Source organism: Ambystoma mexicanum, chromosome 2p (assembly GCF_040938575.1).
Source record: "Ambystoma mexicanum isolate Mex_15411 chromosome 2p, UKY_AmexF1_1, whole genome shotgun sequence".
NCBI lineage: Eukaryota > Metazoa > Chordata > Amphibia > Caudata > Ambystomatidae > Ambystoma > Ambystoma mexicanum.
The window spans coordinates 1,144,512,486-1,144,531,458 of record NC_090923.1 but is presented as its reverse complement, the minus strand read 5'-3'; the positions used below and the strand labels follow the sequence as shown (position 1 = coordinate 1,144,531,458).

Genomic DNA, 18,973 nt, shown 5'->3' with positions numbered 1-18,973 from the left:
AGTGACTTTAACTTGGAAGGCCAAGCATGCCTCAACCCACGTTTTGAACTGCCTATTTTTGATAACCTAAGTTAGAGTGTGTCATCCTGTTTACGGGGGCTGCCTTACTCTGTGCTGTCCAACGTGGGGAGGAGAGCTGACTCAACCACCTTGATCCTTTATGTTATAACAGTGACTTACCTTTGCATACACATTCCCCTTTACACACTTTTTGTATAAGGGATAGGGCAGGCATTAGGTTTTGTTAGTATAGGCCATTTTGATTTGACATAGCCTGACTAGGGCTGTGTTTTCTTTATTATTTGATGGTAGCAACTACTCTCATCCTAGCTATAAGGCAAAGTAGGAGTTTTTCCAAGCCCCCAAGAATTTAATAAAGGTTTTGAAACGTGTAACTCTTGTGTCAGTCTCATACTTGTGATATCAATGCGTCACTTACAGGTTGCACATGTGTCTTGATAGAAATAGCCTTGACTTATCCATCAGGTTTAATATCTCACTTGGTGTATACATGGGTTATGACAGAGGCAAACATTGCCTCCATTCCAGTGCTAATATCTCTTTGGCTTATACATGAACTATGATGGCGACAAACCTTTCTTTGATTCCAGTGTTCATATATCTGTTAGGGTATATAAGGAACATCACGAAAGGCAAATCTTCACTTTTTTTCCCCCTAGTACAAAGTTTCTAAGTGTGTGCTTTTCCTGTGTGAAGGCTATGATAGAAATCAGCCTCATTCTGATGATATATTTTGTTCACCTTCTCCGAACTGCAGATGCAGATCGAGTTCAGTCCGATAAAGTTGCCCAAATTCTCGAAGTTGAACAAGACTGCTTTGCTCGGTCCCTGAACAAGAAGGTCCAGGAGTTTCGAGAGCAGATGCAGGCACCAGATACCAGGCGGGAGTTTGATCTCTATGACCCTGATGCTCTGAAGAAAGACAAGCCTGCCAGAGTGTCTGACGATGACCCTAGATGTGGTCCTGCCAGTCTGCAGAAACTGGGCGGGGAAGATCTGAACAAGCAAGCACGTGAGAAACTGCAAGAAGAGCTCACCAAGAAATGGCTGACTGAACAGAGGCAGGAGAGGGAGCGCCTACAGACGCAGAGCAAGTATGCAGGTAGAAACCCACATTGTGTTTTTGGGCAGCATGTTGTGCTTTTTCAGATGTAAACCTGTGTGAATTGTGTATTCTGGCCAGCATATCTGCTCCCACAGCTTGTGCGATCTGTGTAATTCATTTTTTAAAGATTGTTGTAGTATGCCAACCTGTCAATCAAACAGACACTTACCAGTTCCATAAAGTATAGTCTAAAAACCATTTCAGTTAGGAAAGAGAGTCAAACTGTGAATGATATGCCTGTTGTGGGGTATCCGGTCATTGCATTGACAACCAGAGCAACGACAGCCAAACCATCTAAAAAAAGCATCTAATGCATTTTTTTAGATGCTAATGGGTTTAGTTTAATAAAAATGGGTTTTAAAGGTTAAAAAAGGGGTTTAGGGGGGACCCCCACCCCCATTAAAAAGAAAAATGAAAAAAAATGCTTTCAATGCTTTTTTTTAGATGGTATGGCATTAGATGCTTTGGCTGTCGCTGGAATGACTATAAACCTGGTATGGGTCATTGTGGCTAACTATGTACAGATTATAAGGGCCAGATCCCTTTGTAGAAGGAGGGGTGGTACTAATGATGCCTTTGTGTACATCAAAGGCTTCTTTGAACAGAGATAAACTGAGGGATAAACCTGCTGTCAAGACTTGTGAGCTATGTATAATCTAAGACAGCACTATATAACTGATGGATAGATCTACCTGCAAGACTAAAATAGTTATGTAACCTGAGGCATATGCTTTGCTGTCTGAGGTGTGAGCCTTACAATCTTTATAATATGAGAGGAATATCTGCATGTGGACTATTCCTGATCTTTTCATTCTCTTAGGACCCATTTCTACCAAAGCTGAGCTGTCCCCGCCCTCTTGCGTGCATGGTCATACCATCTGTAGACCTGGAGTGTATGCGTGGGAAGAGTGGATGAGATTGTCCCAGATCACACTGTTATGAAGAGTCTGAATGGAACTGTTTGTATACTGTGTGGAGTAAGTACAACCTTCGGACCTTAGTGACTCCTGCTCGTCCTCCTTGCTCACATGATGCCCTGACTGCAGGACACTCTATGAGAACCTTGTTTGCCCAGCAAGATAGAATTTTCAAAAGGTAGACCAAAGTGCATACACTGCCACAGACTCCACTGCCGGTGCACTCATTGGCTCCCGAAACTCAGTCCTTTTCTCACCATCATTCCATAAAATTTGATTTGAGAGTGAGTTTTACAGAATGAATCCTCTGGAGCAACAGGACTAAAGACTTCTAGTACAGGAAATACTACAGTATGTAATTGGTACTTATCTTATTGGCAAATCCAGTATGCAGTTATTTAGATTCATGCATCATTTTACAGCTTTGGTTTTCATTAGGCAGTCTACCAAAATATCATCTGAGCCAGGGAGGTTGTTTAGGGTGACCTGACCAAACTGAGAAATTAGCCGATGAGACCACTGTAAGGAATCAGGACTCAGACACAAGGGCATTGTGTTGATTGCTATAATCTTTTATTAAGAGAAAAGAGGGTTGGAGAAAGACCTATCTCACCCTATCACTATGAGGGGTTCCCCTGCATCAATAAAAATGAAAGGATGTCAATGTCAGAATGTCTAAAAGCAAAAGGGTTTTCTGTCCTGTGTCCAAAACCCTAACCTGACCCTTACATGCTAAACCTAGGATAATGTTAAAAAAGGGCTAAAGTCTCTCAACTGGTTGAAGGTGGTTCCTTCCACAGTTCCAACCCAAAGTTCCAAAAGGGTGTAAAAGAAAACAAAATAATCAAAGTTCCACAAACCTCAAGAGGGGCTTCCATTCCATGAGGTTTCTCGGGATGATTTCATCTCATCTCATCATACTCAGTAGGTGTCCCCCTTTTTGCAGACGTTATTTGGCATTTTAAACCTTAAAGATAATATGCCCCAAGGGAGGTGCTTCGCTTCCCCTTGGTTTCTTTTTCCAGTGTCCACAACTTTCCAATCCAGGGATATCCTTTCCTTCCCCTGGGGCTTCCTCAGCACCTTCGAATTTACAAACACAATTCCTTTCCTTGGGCTTCTACAGCGCTTTAATCACAGGAGTAGGTTTCCTTTCCCCTGGATTTCTCAGCCTCCAGGGATTTTGTGTCTCTCTGTGATTGTCCAATTTATTTAAGTTTCTCACTCAGGGGGTATGGTTCCCTTCCCCTAGAGTATCGACAATCTTGAGGGGTCACTCTCCCTCTTCCCAATTCTCACAGTACATTTCACATTGCCTGGTGTACTCTCCTAACACGATTTCACAATGTTTACTTTGCACATTATTGCCTGATGTACTCTCCTACCAAGCATTCACAACTCTTACTTTGTACATTCAATTTTCTCCCGTACCTGGTATACTCTCCTGCCAGGGCTTCTTTGTATAATTGCACCAAAGGGGTATGAGTCTTATCTTGTACTGTGACACTTCTACCACGTCCGAAGTTTCCACAATCTTGAGCTGTCACTCACCCTTTTCCCAACTCTTACAGTACATTCACATTGCCTGGTATACTCTCCTGCCAGACTTTCACAGCTTTCACTTTTATACTTTTCACCTTTCTCCTATACCTTGTATGCTCTCCTGTGAGGCCTTCTTTGTATGTGTGCACCAAAAGGGTACGAGTCTTCCCTTGTGTTCTCACACTTCTCCCATGCCTCCTAGTATACTCTCTTGCCAGGGCATTCAAAGCAGGTTGCATCAAAGGAGTATGAGTCTTCCTTTGTGTTCTCAAACTTCTCCCATGCCTCCTGCTATACTCTCTTGCCAGGGAATTCACAGCAGGTTGCATCAAAGGGGTATGAGTCTTCCCTTGTGCCTTTACAGTGTTCATTTTGTATTTGGGTGTGTCCCCCAGACTCGCCACACATTGCCTGGTATACTTGGCTGCCAGGTCTTCCTCAACATATGTCAGTTTCGCTCAATCATCCTTGGGGTCTTCAACCCTGCTTCACTAGTTTCCCTTCTTAATACTTTCAGTGTTTCCGTTCCCTTGCTTGGGTTTGCTTTGTCGCTGCTTCTGTGTGCTGCGCGGTCTACGCTACAAAGCGCCCCAGTATCCCACTTCCCTTGCTTGTGCTCACCAGTCGCTTGTGGCGGCGTCAGCAATTCTCTGCGGTCCTTGTTACCTTCACCGGGGAGCCTTGTCTTGCTGATGGTGTCCTGTCAACTCTTTGGTACCTGCTTCACTGTGGCCTCCTTCTTGCAGCGTCTCCTGCTGCAGGCTCTTGGATGGCGTACCTTCCTTCCAGCCTCTTGCAACGGCACCGACAGACTCTGGCCTTCTCCCTTCTCCTGCTTTCATCTGCTTCGTTCCCTGACCCATGTCGGGTAAAGTGGATCTGCTTCCCCTCGATCTCCATCATCTTTACGGTGCTGGGCTTTTGAATGTCCCAGCACCTATCGGAAACTTCCAATGACTAGAGCGCATCTTTAGTTCAGTGCTCTGCATTACTGCTGCGATCTTCCTTGTCTCAGTTTTTCCAGAAGGACAATGGAAAAAAGCTTCACAGTCAGTACTTAGTGGGGTAACTGGTTCTATGTTACAATATACAATACAGGTTGGAGATGTAGCATACCCAACGAGGGACATGGAACACAAATGTTACAGAAGCATCCATGGCCCTCTTGTCATGCCCAGCCTTGCAAGCACGAATGCTTGGAGAATTGCAATGATATATAACAAATACTTTGTGAGCCAACACTCTGGTGCAGACCAGGTATATTTCAAGAGGCCTGTTAAGATCCAAGTTAAACAGATTCCTTTCAGCTTCCAGGGAGGCGCTTGGAAAGAAAGAAGGCACACATATTTCCTGGTTACTAGCATCTACGACAGAAAGGACAGGTGGGTCCTAAGCTCAACCAAGTCCTTATGAAAAGTGGTAGATGGCTCAGAAGAGGTAACAGACTATGATAGCTTTGAACCTTTAGTTTATGATCCCTGGATCAATAGGTTCAAAAGGTTTGTGAGCCAATGCGGAGCTTCCTCTGAGAGGTCAGAAATGAAAGTCGGACACAAAGCTGACATGTTTTTGGTAAAGACTTTTATTAACATAAACGGGTTGGAAAAATGCCTCTCCGACCCTGTTCTAAGAGGAGTTTCCCAACCTAAAAACTAAAAACTAGGTATCTGTCTCTATCAGGATGTTAGAAATCAAAAACCGTCCTTGTGTCCAAATGTTTTATCCGGACCCTCACACTAAAAACCAAATAATAAAGTGAGAATTGAAATGTCTCTAACCTGGTATTTGCAGAAAGTGTTCATAAATGAAAATAGAACTGCTCCAATGTAAAGGTTCTCCAAGGTAACATAACCTTGATTCCAGAGGGTGGTTTCCTTCCCCTGGATTCTTCAATGGTATGGAAATCCTTCTTAGTCTAACAGTTCTTTGTGTCTTTCTTGGACCTCAACAATCCTGTTAGTTACAAAGCTGCTTAGCCTTGTAATTCCTTCTTTGAAAAAGTTACTTCTTTGTTCAACAAAACACTTCTTGGGACTTCTTGTAGCTTTGCAGTTGCCTGGTATAATCCCCTACCAGGACTTCTTATGTACTTCCAACTGCCTGGTATACTCCCCTGCCAGGACCTCTTATGCACTTCCAACTGATGGTATACTCTCCTGCGAAGACTTCTTCTCTAGTTCCATTACATCATTTGGAAGTACAGCATTTTAATAAAGAAAGTTTCAAATAAATCCTCACTAAACCTACTCTATCGGGGGATTCCCTACCAATTCTAAAGGCTAAGGAAATAATCCTAACTTTTGCAAACTGGCACTAAACAACAAAACATTTAAAAGTGAATTATAAACAACATAAAAGAGTGAACAACAAATTACCAGTGTTGTGAATGACCCTCACCTGTCCTCTGTAAATCCATTCCCTAAAAGAAAGTCTTGAACCAGTTCTTATACGTTCCAAATGAAACAAACGTTCACCTAACATTAATCCACAGGTATCTGTTCTCCAGCTTTCAGTTGAAAAGATCCCATTCCAATTCCAGCCAAGAAAATAGCACCAATAGTAATCCTGGACGTCTTCTGTCCAAGATTGTTTTGTCACAGTTCAAAGAATAAGTTAGCAACTTCTCCTTCTACAACTCTACAAGTGTTCATACCCTCTGCAGTACATTTGGTATAATTGTCAGGATGCTTCTTCTTGGGAGGTTGCTTTCCTCTTGACATCCACCCTTTTACTACTGTTACCGTGGGAACAGACTCCTTTGACACAGTATTCTACGACTTCATCCAACTTCAATGTAACATCCACTGACAGTATTTTACACAACCACAGGTTCTGGTATTTCTATTTCAACTTTGTGCTTCTGGAATTTTAGGCATTAAAGAGAAGACTCTGCAACCTCTACAGGTAAGCAAGGTACTCTTCTTTCCTATGCTCCAAGAAAAGGGAAGCCTCTTTGCCTCTTACTGCCAGTAGTATGATCTGCTTCCAGACTGGCTTGATCTCAGTCTCAGCATTACAGATTATTAGTGCAATATTCTTACAAGCACCCAGCTTCATTCACACCTTCTTAGTTCCAGTAGCTTCCTTGAGGGGTTCCATGTGTTAATATCCCTGCAAAAATATTGCGATACAAACATACCGCCATATTTTTGTGGCGATATTGAGGCATGGACCCTGCGGGGGACACCCCTGCAATCCCTGCATTATTTTTAAATGTGCGATGGACACCCCCCGCAACCCCTGCTCCCACAAATTATCCCCCCCCAAAAATATCACCTATGGCGTTCCCGACAACCAAATATACAGTGATATTTTTGGTGGGGATAATATTACCTGATACCCCTTGAGGTTGTATTGCCACACTTCCAACTTCAGGTAATAATGTCCCACTTGTATCAGAGGACACTGGACGTTTACCAACTTCAAAACTCAGGTGGTTGGATTTAAACAGTCAGTCAGTCAAACAAACTTTTATTTGGTTTTGACCTTCAAGTTCCAAAATTCGGTTATTATAAAATGAAAGAATATTTCATGCAAAAAAGAATAATAACATTTTTTTTAAAAGTACACAAAATTGCATATGAAAATAACGCCGGAATTACATGAGGATGCAAACATTCTCTTAAAAATCTCACAGCAAGAGTTACATAACGAATACCTTCATTATTCAAAATGGGTCTCAAGTACATACATTTCAGTCGATGGGTTTCGCAACACCTTAACAGAAAATGCAGCATAGTTTCCTCATAGAGTCCACACATTGGGCAAAGATCCGACTGTATACCCTGCCCTCTCATGGTTCTACAAGCAACTGGTAAAGAGCCAAGCCTAAATCGTATGTACAAAGGTTTCTCAAAAGGTAAAGGAATATCATCCAAATAACCCTTGAACCATACATACAATGTACTTTCGAGATATTCAGCACCAGATTTTAACTTTAAAGCATCTGCTATCAAATTCTCAAACATAATCATCTTCACTTTAGTTTTCGAGGTACTCACATCCCCTGTCCTGATGCTTTGAGTGTTGTTCCACAAATCATACATGTCCAACTGGAGAAGACCTGACTTAACGTGTGTAAACCAGTTTAAGCTTCACCCCACATTTAAACTCATAACATGGGACAGGGCATTCCTTTATTTCTCCAAGCCCTCGCCAGTCCAGACTCTGACCCAGAACAATATCGGTTTAAACGCAATCTGGGCCGATACTCGGTTATTATTAAGTTGCAACTGGACTAGGGTAGTTGGCGCAGACACAGGCAGAAGTAGTAATGTCTTCAAATTCTTTTTTCACAAATACACAGTTTAACAGTATTGATGTGACCCCACAGTTCTGAACGATATGTTGCTGCAGGTGTAGCTTGATTTAAACCACTATAGAAAGTGCTTGCCTCTTGGCTTGCATAGTGCTTGTTCTTCTTGGTAATAAAACAACTCCTGGGATTAAAGATTACTTGTTCTTAATCTTACATAGTTCAGTCTTCAAAGGAGAAACCGATTTAGGTACACGCAACCACTCTTTAAGGTAGATCTTTAACCATACATAGCTGCAATTGTTCGTATTCCCCCGTATTAACACAGAGACACTTCTTAACTCCGGTCAGGAATTATAATTGGCCACAAGCAACCTCTCTTTAGACTTGTAACAATTGTGAAAAGTCAACATAAGAATTTCAGAGTGATTAGGCAAGTTTTCCCCTTTTATTAGAGACACACAACCACTCCAGCAACATTCATAGCTTGACAATGGGAAATGACATGCTTCTCTTCACATGCGAGCATGCTGACTTTTACTATAAGTGTGTGGGGTACATTTCCATTGTCTACGAGACTCTTCAAATGACAAACAGTTTATACTCGCTTCTATCTGCACACAAGTCAATTTAGAGCAGGTAACAGTTACCAGCGAGGTTTTCAGAGTGAACCTGGACGCCAAGCTTCACTCACCGGCTCCGGGAACACTGCAGTTGCGGGCTGCTTCACCTTCCTGACTTTTTCTTCTTCTACTACGGTTCTTGGCACAGTGGGGACCCACACCCTCCTACAGCGTGGGTGTCTCCGGTCCAGCCACGCCAACCTAGAGTCTTCTGCACTCCTACATCCCTCAGCTTGCTTCTTGCTACAGGCCTTGGGTTTCAGACCTGTCACGGCTCTGCAGTTCTAGCCACAGGTGCACTTGAGAAAATCTTCACTCTCAGCATGTCTCTCTCAGTGCAGCCACAGCAAGGCAGGGTTTGTGAACACCGGATCCTCTCAATACTTGCAGGTCAAATCTGCTTTCTCCACATCCCGGCGTTCCTTTAAGTGATCGCACCTCCGCGTAAACTGCCAGTCTCATGCTCTTCTGCTACTCCTTTCAGACTTCCAGCTCCTTCCTGCTTCCCTCTCCGGCTGTAATTGTAACAGGGGCTGCAGGATTTAACTTTATTCGAAGATGTTGTAGAGAAGGCAACACTTTCACTATTCCCTGTAGTGTATCTTTGGTATTAAGGAAGATATTTATTTTTAGGGGCCGAAAGGATTCTTTCTTTTTATACAATAGGTTTTCGATGTTACAACCTTGGGTGTTACCGTTTTAGATTTAACCAGAGGTTGAGAGATATTAAAATGACAATAAACTATTACCTCTTCTGGATTAGTGGTACGAATACACCCTTCAGAGGAAAAGTACTGCATCTCGTCCCACGGAATCTCCTCCCTAGCCCGGGCCCTGTCTCCACCCTGGTGATCCTCCCACAGTACACCATGCCCTGAGTTGGGATCAAGAAGCGTCTGCTGTCCCCAGGTCACATGTGAGGAGACTTTAGGCAGGGTTTCAGTGAGAGATCTGCAGGATTCTTCACATCACGCTTATGCAGTATAGCTTTGCCGCCTGCTTTCCAGGTATCCACCAGGGTAAAGGAGTCTAGAAGTGTCTGCAGGGTTTTAGCAGGCAGAGCCGGTCTAGTATATTTTGCGTCTGATCGATCCAGGGGAGGGTTTAGCGTACAATTAAAGTCGCCTCCCCATATTATGTTAGTATCCCTTTAAGGGCCCAACCTGGGATATACGGTTTGGAAGAACTTAGCCGCCCTGTGGTTGGGGTCGTACGTATTGACCAGACATGCATCCACCTATTCAAGAAGGCCCTGTAGTAACACTATCCTACCCTCATTATCTGTTTTAATCTGGGTGACCTGGGTACTGAGAGCGCAATCCATATGAAATAAGCCGTGTAAGTAGAACCTAGAACCCGCCCCCCCATTTCCTTGCCAGTAGCATTTGCTTCTCAGCCATGAGGTGTGTTTCTTGCAGCATGGCTTTGTCGATTTTACATCTCTTAAGGTACGAGTAGACCCTGTTTCATTTCACATAGGCATTCAAACCCCTCACATTCCATGTGGGGACCTTCACAGTTCCAGCCATTGGCGCTTCCCCCCCACTACCAGGCTTCTCCCCCCCCTCCTGGCACCCATTTCTGCTTCCTCCTTATGAGGTGTTCCACACAATGGTAATGCACTACTAATCTTCATTGACATACGTGCAGGCAAAGCCCTCCCCAGGAACGCCCCCCCCAACATCCCCAACAAAAAACAAATGCCTAGCTGCGTTCCCGTTGCTTAGGCATGTCCGCTTCTCGCGTTTGCACCAAGCCGACCTGCTTGAGGTTAATGCACAGCGGATAGGCACACAAAAAGTGCCCCTAGAAAGGAAAATTACTCAGGGGGGGCAGGGGTTGTGGCAGCAGCAGCCACGAGGACGATCTTTCTCATCATGATGTACACTGCTGAGGCCCCGCCATGTCCAAAGAAAGGAGCCAGGTCAGCAAGTGTGAAAAAGGTGTGTTCTAGGAGAAGGCCCCCCTTCTAGCGAGAGATCCTTTGCCTCAGGGTGTCCCCTGGCGGCAATGACCCTGGAGCGCTTCGTCTCTCCTCAGTCTGGTCCGAATACTCTAGCAGCTCCTGGCCACTGGTTGCGTAAAACTCCCTTTACATCCCTCATCAGCGTCGTCTCCCTATTTACCACCAGGGCATATCTAGTCCCTAGCCATCCATGCCTGCGCTTCCTCTGGAAGGTCAAAGAACCAGGTCCTGTTTTTGTGTGTGAGCCGAGCAGAGTAAATCAACATATACTTCAGGCCTACCGCTCGGAGCCTTGACTTGGCAGCTGTGATTTGCGCTCTGTTTTTCTGTACTTGAAAAGTGTAGTCTGGGTAGCCCGCCAAGTCTGCTGAAGTCCTTTTCAGCTCACCCCCTTGTCTGGAGTATGCCAGTATTTTCTCCCTGTCCTTGTAGTTCAGGACCTTGGCGATGATCTGCCTCGGAGGTGCACCTGGCGGGGGCGTCTGGTCAGTGCTCTGTGTGCCCTCTCGATTGTGAAACCCTGCATGAGGTTTCCAGGGCCAATCTCTTGAAGTAGCATGTTCTCAATATATACTTACTATCATTATATTATTTCTCCTGGGATGTCCTTCTGCTTCTTCCACTCTGTTTTCCAGGAGGCTGACCTTCTGCTGCAAAACATGGACATCCGCTAGCGTCTCGCGTAGCCCTCCACTGTTTTCCTTCATTTGAAAGTTTCGCACATCGTGGCGCAGCAGTCCGACATCCACTTGCACTGCTGCAATCTGCGTGCCTTCAAGTCTGCTATTGCCTGCATCACCTGGTTATGCAGCTCCATGGTCTCGCTTCCTTTCCCCTGCGCTGGTTCCATATCGCCACCTGGGGGATTGCTGCTTGCCTTGGCAAAGCCATCCAACGTGGGTTGAGTAGATTTCAGCTTAGCTGACTTAGTTTGCTGGTGCGCAGTCTCGTCCTCTTTCCACCCTTAGATTATGCACTGGGTGACTGAGCTTGGATAGTCATGTCTTAGTTGTGGTTGAGCGCCTACCGGAACTCCCTTTATGTGTGTGGCAGTTGTAGGGCCCACCATGCTGACGCTATTTCCGTCCATGAGCTTAAGCCCCTAAAGCCGTGCCCTCCGCAGTAAGCAACACTAATTGTGCACACTTGGGCTATTGTCTTGGTCCTTCTCTGGCCCTGCACCTTGGTATGACTGTTGTCCACTAGGCTGTCACCGTTGCTAGTAGGGTTAACTGGATGTTGCTGCCTACTGCACCATTATCCCAAAAGGTATGTGTCAGGCTGAGAGGTCCTGTGTCCGCAGAAGCTGCTGAACCCCCGACAATCCCCCTGAAATGTAATTCCCAGAACTAGATTTTAATTCAGCTCTGTTAACCACACCCCAAAGGGAAAGGGGGAAGTGGATAACAAAACAACACCAGGCAGACTGCGTCAAGGCTAATCAGAGCTGAACCTGCAGAGGATATAAGAAAAGCAAATACAATTCCTTAATTTACTTACTAACATTATGAATGGGAAAACATTAAATCCTTAACTAATAATCAAGACTCATACCTGGTTCTTCTCTTGAAATTTCTTAGAGAAGTTTGTAAGAAGCTGAAAATCTCTCTTACTTGAGACTCATGAAGTTTATAGCAACTTCTTACTTGAAGCCATTCTGGAAAGCTTAGTTCGTTGTCTCTTTTCCAAAATGCACTGATCTCCAGTTAGATTGTCTTATATAGATTCTTTCTTATTTTCTCTCAAAGCTGTTCAAACTATTTACACTTCTGTTGAGTTTTTCAATCCTTGAAGAATACACGTGATAATTATGTCCATACAGATGAGCTTCTCGTTGAAATCCTCCTGGATTGAAGAACGCGCGCAAAAAGTTCACCCACGAACGAATACACGCGGAAAAAAAGGACACGCGCTAGAAACCACACGCGCGACAATAATCACACGCGGTTCTTAGATTAACGCGTCAGAAAACACACGCGCTCTTTAGTTCACACGCGACAAAAAGTTTTCTCGCATAGAAGCACAAGCGCCATAGAAAACACGCGCACATAAAAACGCACGCGATTCTCAGATCCACGCGCTACTGAATACCCGCGCTGGAAAAACACACGCGCACTTGAATACGCACGCGATTCTCAGATCCACGCGCTACTGAATACCCGCGCTGGAAAAACACACGTGCACTTGAATACGCACGCGATTCTCAGATCCACGCGCTACAGAACACACGCGCTGGAAAAACACACACGCACTTGAATACGCACGCGATTCTTAGATCCTCGCGCTACGGAACTCCTGCGCTGGAGAAAAACACACGCGCACTTGAAGTTGCACGCGACAGACAGATTCTCACGCTACTGCGCTAGGAAACACACGCGCACTTGAAGTCGAATGCGACCAACAGATTCTCTCGCTATCGCGCTGGAAAACACACGCGAACTTTAAAAGTTCAATAGTACTAGTACAAAAAATAACTTTTCTCAAATGTTTTCAAGGAAAATGTCATTGGGGAAGAACAGAGTTACTGTACAAATAAAGTCACTTATCTCCTGAGCGAATTCATAAAGATCTTCTGAGTCTCCTGTCTTCAAAAACGAATTCCTGTCAACTGATGTCTTCTCCCGGAACCCCCAAGAAAGTAGCCGCTCAACTGCTAACACCTGAAGGATAAAATCCACCAGGCCCAAGTCTAAAGCAGGAGCAGCCACAAAACACGTCCTCTCAGATGGGGTTTTGATGATGAAAGGCACAGAGTGACAGTTTAGAATGTTCATTGTTGTTCTGCATTGTCTTCCAACCAATCAGAGCTGACACTGTGAGACTCCATTTTGCTTTGGGTCAGAACCAGGATTCTGAGTCAGCAAGTTAAGGCCTAACCAACTATAATAGAAAACTTCCCACCCACACAAGGCCAATCTGAAAAGGATAATTAAAGTGAAATAAGGAGAAGGAAACTTAAATGAGGAAAAAGATAGCCTGAATAGGGGAAGGAAACCTGACAGTACCCCCCTCCTAATGCCCAGTCTCTGGGCCTACCTTATGTGGATTTTTTGCGTGAAACTTAGCAACTAAACGGGGGGCATGTACATCAACTGAATCTTCCCATGATCGTTCCTCAGGTCCATATCCCTCCCAATCAATTAAATACTGCAACCTTCCCCTCACTTTCCTGGAATCCAAAATTTGTTTAACCACAAATTCCTCAGATGAATCCTCCAAAATCACAGGGGAAGGTGGTGTTCTAAATCTAGTTCCTGAACAAACTGGTTTAAGAAGACTAACATGGAAAGTAGGATGTACCTTCAATTGCTTGGGTAATTTCAATCGTACTGCCACAGGGTTGATGATTCTCTCTACCTCAAAAGGGCCTACAAATCGTGGACTGAACTTATTCTTTCCCTTAATTTTCAGGTATCGTGTAGAAAGCCAAACTAAGTCTCCCACCTTATATTCAGGACCAGCCTTCCTTCTCAAATCTGCACACCTTTTATATTTCAACTTGTTTTCTCCCAGCACCTTTTTTGCTCTATCCAAGTTATTTTTCATTAACAACAAACGATCTTCCACTCTAGGATTCCCTGAATCCTCCAACACCTCAAAACTCAGAAAGCGAGGATGAAACCCCGACCCAAAAAGAAAGGGGACATAGAAGTAGCATCTTTACCACAATTGTTGTAAGAGAATTCGGCCAACCACACCAAATCCACCCATTCCTCTCTAGCTTGTAAATAACACCTTAAAAACTTCTCCAATTCTTGATTTACTCTCTCCACTTGTCCATTACTCTCCGTATGATACCCAGAAGTCAAACTAACTTCCACTCCAAGTTTCTTACAGAAAGCCCTCCAGAATTTTGAAATAAATTGAGATCCCCTGTCAGAGATAACTTGACTTGGAAGTCCATGTAGTCTAACTATACCTTGCAAAAAACTAGGAGCCAGTTTTTCCGCGGTAACCTCTCCCTTCATTGGTAAAAAATGTGCTTCTTTCGTAAGAAGATCGACCACAACAAGAATGGTAGTACAACCTTTATCTTGAGGGAGATCAACTATGAAATCCATAGAAATAGTGTGCCAAGGACGAGGAGGAACAGGCAACGGCTCCAATAAACCATGCGGCTTCCCAACTTGACTTTTTGCTTGTGCACAGACTACACAAGTTTTTACAAAGTTCAAAGTGTCTTGGCAAATTTTTTCCCACCAAAAATTTCTTCGAACCAATTCCAGAGTTTTTCTGAAACCAGGATGTCCAGATAAAATGGATTCATGACAATTTCTCAAAACCTTTTCTCTTAACTTTTCAGTAGGTACGTAAAGCTTGTTATCAAAATAAGGTAGATCGTCTTTCAAACTTCTGGCTGGATCCAGTCTCACCCACTCCTCCATATTCTGCAAAGACATATTCTGACGAACTTCATTCAAGAAATCCATTTCTTTAATGGCTCCAGCTAACAAAAAACGTTCTGGAGCAATTATAGGTTCTGGTTCTAGAATCTCTCTCTCCTCACTTCCAGGAAATTGGCGGGATAACGCATCAGCCTTTTTGTTCTGACTTCCGGGTTTAAAAGTCACAATGAAATCATAATCGGCAAAGAATAAGGACCAACGAAGTTGTCGTGGAGACAAAGTTCTTGCAGATTTTAAAAACAATAAATTTCGATGATCAGTAAGGACTGTTACTGTATGTCTTGCTCCTTTTAGAAAATGTCTCCATTCTTCAAAAGCGGACTTTATGGCTAATAGTTCACGATCAGCAATTGTGTAGTTCACTTCAGCAGCAGAAAACTTCCTAGAAAAAAAAGCAACTGGATGTATTTGACCAGTAGTTTCATTCCTTTGAGAAAGCACCGCCCCCAACACCAAATTTGAAGCGTCCACCTCCACAAAAAAAGGTTTAGAGAGATCTGGATGAATTAGAATTGGACTAGAAGTAAATCTTTGTTTTAACTCTTGAAAAGCTTTTTCTGCTTCAAGGTCCCAGTCAAATTTCACTCCTTTTTTCAAAAGTCTCGTTATAGATATGATATGATATGATATGATATGATATATGATATGATATGATATGATATGGTATTTGTAACGCGCCTATACACAAGTGTTTCAAGGCGCGACGAGGCGGGGGGGGAAACAAGGGAAAGACAGACAAACGATCCTACTAGGCCAGGTGTCATTCAGATCGCGCAAGTGCAGAGGTAAGGGGAAAAAGGAGAAAGTGCAAGGGGAGGAGGTGGGGGGGAAAGTGCAGTACAAGGTAAGTAGCGTAAAATAAATAATGAATAAAAAGGGCCAGCTGGTGGCAAGTGCGAGGTAAGTGCAGAGCAAGTGCTGGGAAGGGGCTGTAGGGATACAGTGACAGTCCCACGGTGCAGGGGGGGCCAGGGGAGGCAGTGCAAGAGGAGAGTGGCTGGGCCCTGGACCGAGGTCGCTGAGAGTGGCCCAGATGCAGGTTAAGTGCAGAATTCAGTGGGGAGTTAAGCAGGTTTAGCAGGGGAGAGGGAGAGAGAAGGCAGAAGCGAAGAGGAAGGTTTTGAGGTGCTTCCGGAACCGGAGATGGTTCTCCTCAAGTTTCAAGTTTCAAGGAGCAACCAGCCGAGAAAAACCTTCTATAAATCTCCTATAAAAATTGGCAAACCCTAAAAAACTTTGTATTTCTTTAACCTTAGTAGGAGAGGGCCATTCAAGAACAACTTGCACCTTTTTAGGATTCATTTCTAAACCCTTAGGTGACATTATAAAACCTAAAAACTCCACAGAATCTGTATGGAATTGACTTTTTTCCAATTTGGCAAACAAATGGTTTTCTCGCAGCTTTTGTAAGACTAAGCGTACATGTTTCTGATGTTGATCCAGGTCAGAAGAGAAAATCAAAATATCATCGATATACACCACAACAAAAATATCCAGGTATTCTCTAAAAACTTCATCAATGAAAAATTGGAAAGCCGCTGGAGCATTACATAGACCGAATGGCATAACTTGATATTCAAACAGCCCAAACCTGGTCTTAAACGTTGTTTTCCATTCGTCCCCCTCCTGCACACGTACAAGATGATAAGCTCCTCTCAAATCTAATTTAGAGAAAATATTTGCTCCTTGTATTTGATTAAGCATTTCCGAGATGAGAGGAAGAGGATACCGGTTCTTAATAGTGACTTTGTTAACTGCTCTATAATCTATGCAAGTCCGAAGCGTGCCATCCGGTTTTGGTACGAAAAATAAAGGAGAGGCCGCCGGTGACTTAGAATGACGAATAAACCCTTTGGCCAAATTTTCCGACAAATATTCTTTTAAATAATCATTCTCTTTCTCAGTAAGAGCATATACCCTACTACTAGGCAAAATTGTTCCTGGCTCCAGTTCAATTTTACAATCAAAGGGCCTATGAGGTGGTAATTCTCCTGCCACTTTCTCATCAAATACGTCCCAAAAATCTTTGTAACACTGGGGAAGTTGACCCACTACAGCTCCCACATCATGACATCCAATTCCAGTCTCAGTCAGAAAACTTGACACAGAATTACTTTGTTTTACATCTTCCCCTAAGAGACTTCCTGCGAAGCAATTCTCCTTACAAAACTCTGACTGCATGTCAATTGTTCTAGCACTCCAATCAATCAGGGGATTATGGAGAGTAAGCCAAGGCATACCCAAGATGATCTTCAACAAAGGAGCATCAATTAACTCAAACGAAATTATCTCTTTGTGACCTCCTGATAACTCCAAAGTTAAAGAACCAGTCCTATGAGTAATTGGCCCCGAAGATAGATACGTACCATCAACAGCCCTAGCCTGCTCTACAACCTCCTTCTGAATAATTGGAATTCCCAAAGATTTTGCCAACCCCCAATCCATAAAATTTCCAGTGGCTCCAGAGTCAATTATTACGGGACCATTTCCCTTACATTCCAACTCAAAAAATAAGGATACATTTACGGTTATATGAGGAACCGCTGTCTGCACTGTATTGGCGATCTGTTGTACCTTGACTGCTGAGGAAGAAGTCTTCTTGGGGGTGTACGGACAGTTTCCTAAAAAGTGCCCACCTCTTCCACAATATAAACACAGATTGTTTTCTCTCCTCCTAGTCTTTTCTTCCACTGTTAAAGGACCTCTGATTCTAGAAGATGGATTATTACCTTTGGATCTACTCTCTACTTTAGGTTTATCTACTCTAACTAGAGACTTGACATCACTCGCACAATGACGCCTCTCTGCCTTCCTTTCACTCAAACGAAAGTCCAATTGAATAACCAAATCAATCAGACCTTCACAAGTAGAAGGGCGTTCAACTACTCCAGACAATGCATCTTTTAACTCATCTCTAAGGCCCCGATAAAACAACGAAGCCTGTTTAACCTCTGGCCACTTGCTTTCTAACACAAGGGACTTAAATTGTGTTATATAAGCAACCAAGTCTATATTTCCTTGCTTTAGTTCTAAAAGTTCACCATCCACTTGCAGAGATAACTGTCTTCTATCAAACATCTTTCGGAAAGTCTCTAAAAAACGAGTGTAGTTTCCTAAAACCGCACTCTTTTGACTCACCAACAACCCAGCCCAAGCAGATGCCTCCCCAGAAAGATAGGACAACATAAAAGTTATCTTAGAAGCATCCGATGGAAATAATTCTGGTCTGCTCATAAAATGTAATTCACATTGTGTCAAAAACACCCTAAACCTCTTATGATCCCCATGATATCGTTCTGGAGGCGCCAAAGGAACTGGCATAATTAAACTCCTTACCCCTTCTGTCACTGGAGGCGCCCGTTGTATTGGTGGTAAATGATCTTCATCTTCCCTTTCTAACTCTGGTGGAGAACCAGCGCCCCCTGAAACCTCATCCTCTCTCCTTACTCCCCTCTGTTGAATTAGTGTAACTTTAACACTCAAGTCATCCACCTTTTGACTAAGTAATGCATTTTCATCCCGAGATATTTTCAACTCCTCCCGTAACTCCCTGATCAAAGATCCTAACATCTCCATGGATTCGTCGGGGTTCATGACAGCTCGGGCGGACTAAATTATTGGCCTTTCATTCTGTCAGGCTGAGAGGTCCTGTGTCCGCAGAAGCTGCTGAACCCCCGACAATCCCCCTGAAATGTAATTCCCAGAACTAGATTTTAATTCAGCTCTGTTAACCACACCCCAAAGGGGAAGGGGGAAGTGGATAACAAAACAACACCAGGCAGACTGCGTCAAGGCTAATCAGAGCTGAACCTGCAGAGGATATAAGAAAAGCAAATACAATTCCTTAATTTACTTACTAACCTTATGAATGGGAAAACATTAAATCCTTAACTAATAATCAAGACTCATACCTGGTTCTTCTCTTGAAATTTCTTAGAGAAGTTTGTAAGAAGCTGAAAATCTCTCTTACTTGAGACTCATGAAGTTTATAGCAACTTCTTACTTGAAGCCATTCTGGAAAGCTTAGTTCGTTGTCTCTTTTCCAAAATGCACTGATCTCCAGTTAGATTGTCTTATATAGATTCTTTCTTATTTTCTCTCAAAGCTGTTCAAACTATTTACACTTCTGTTGAGTTTT

At 43.5% G+C, this 18,973-nt stretch overlaps 1 protein-coding gene across 2 annotated transcripts in view; it reads left to right on the top strand.

The window, feature by feature from the left end:
- Positions 1-18,973, top strand: part of LOC138567240 (RIB43A-like with coiled-coils protein 2) — a 304,620-nt gene that overhangs the window by 199,945 nt on the left and 85,702 nt on the right. For both annotated transcript variants that reach the window (XM_069645237.1, XM_069645239.1), the window contains exon 4: positions 779-1,123. In XM_069645237.1, the coding sequence (XP_069501338.1) occupies positions 779-1,123 (345 nt within the window). The remainder of the gene's footprint in view (positions 1-778; positions 1,124-18,973) is intronic.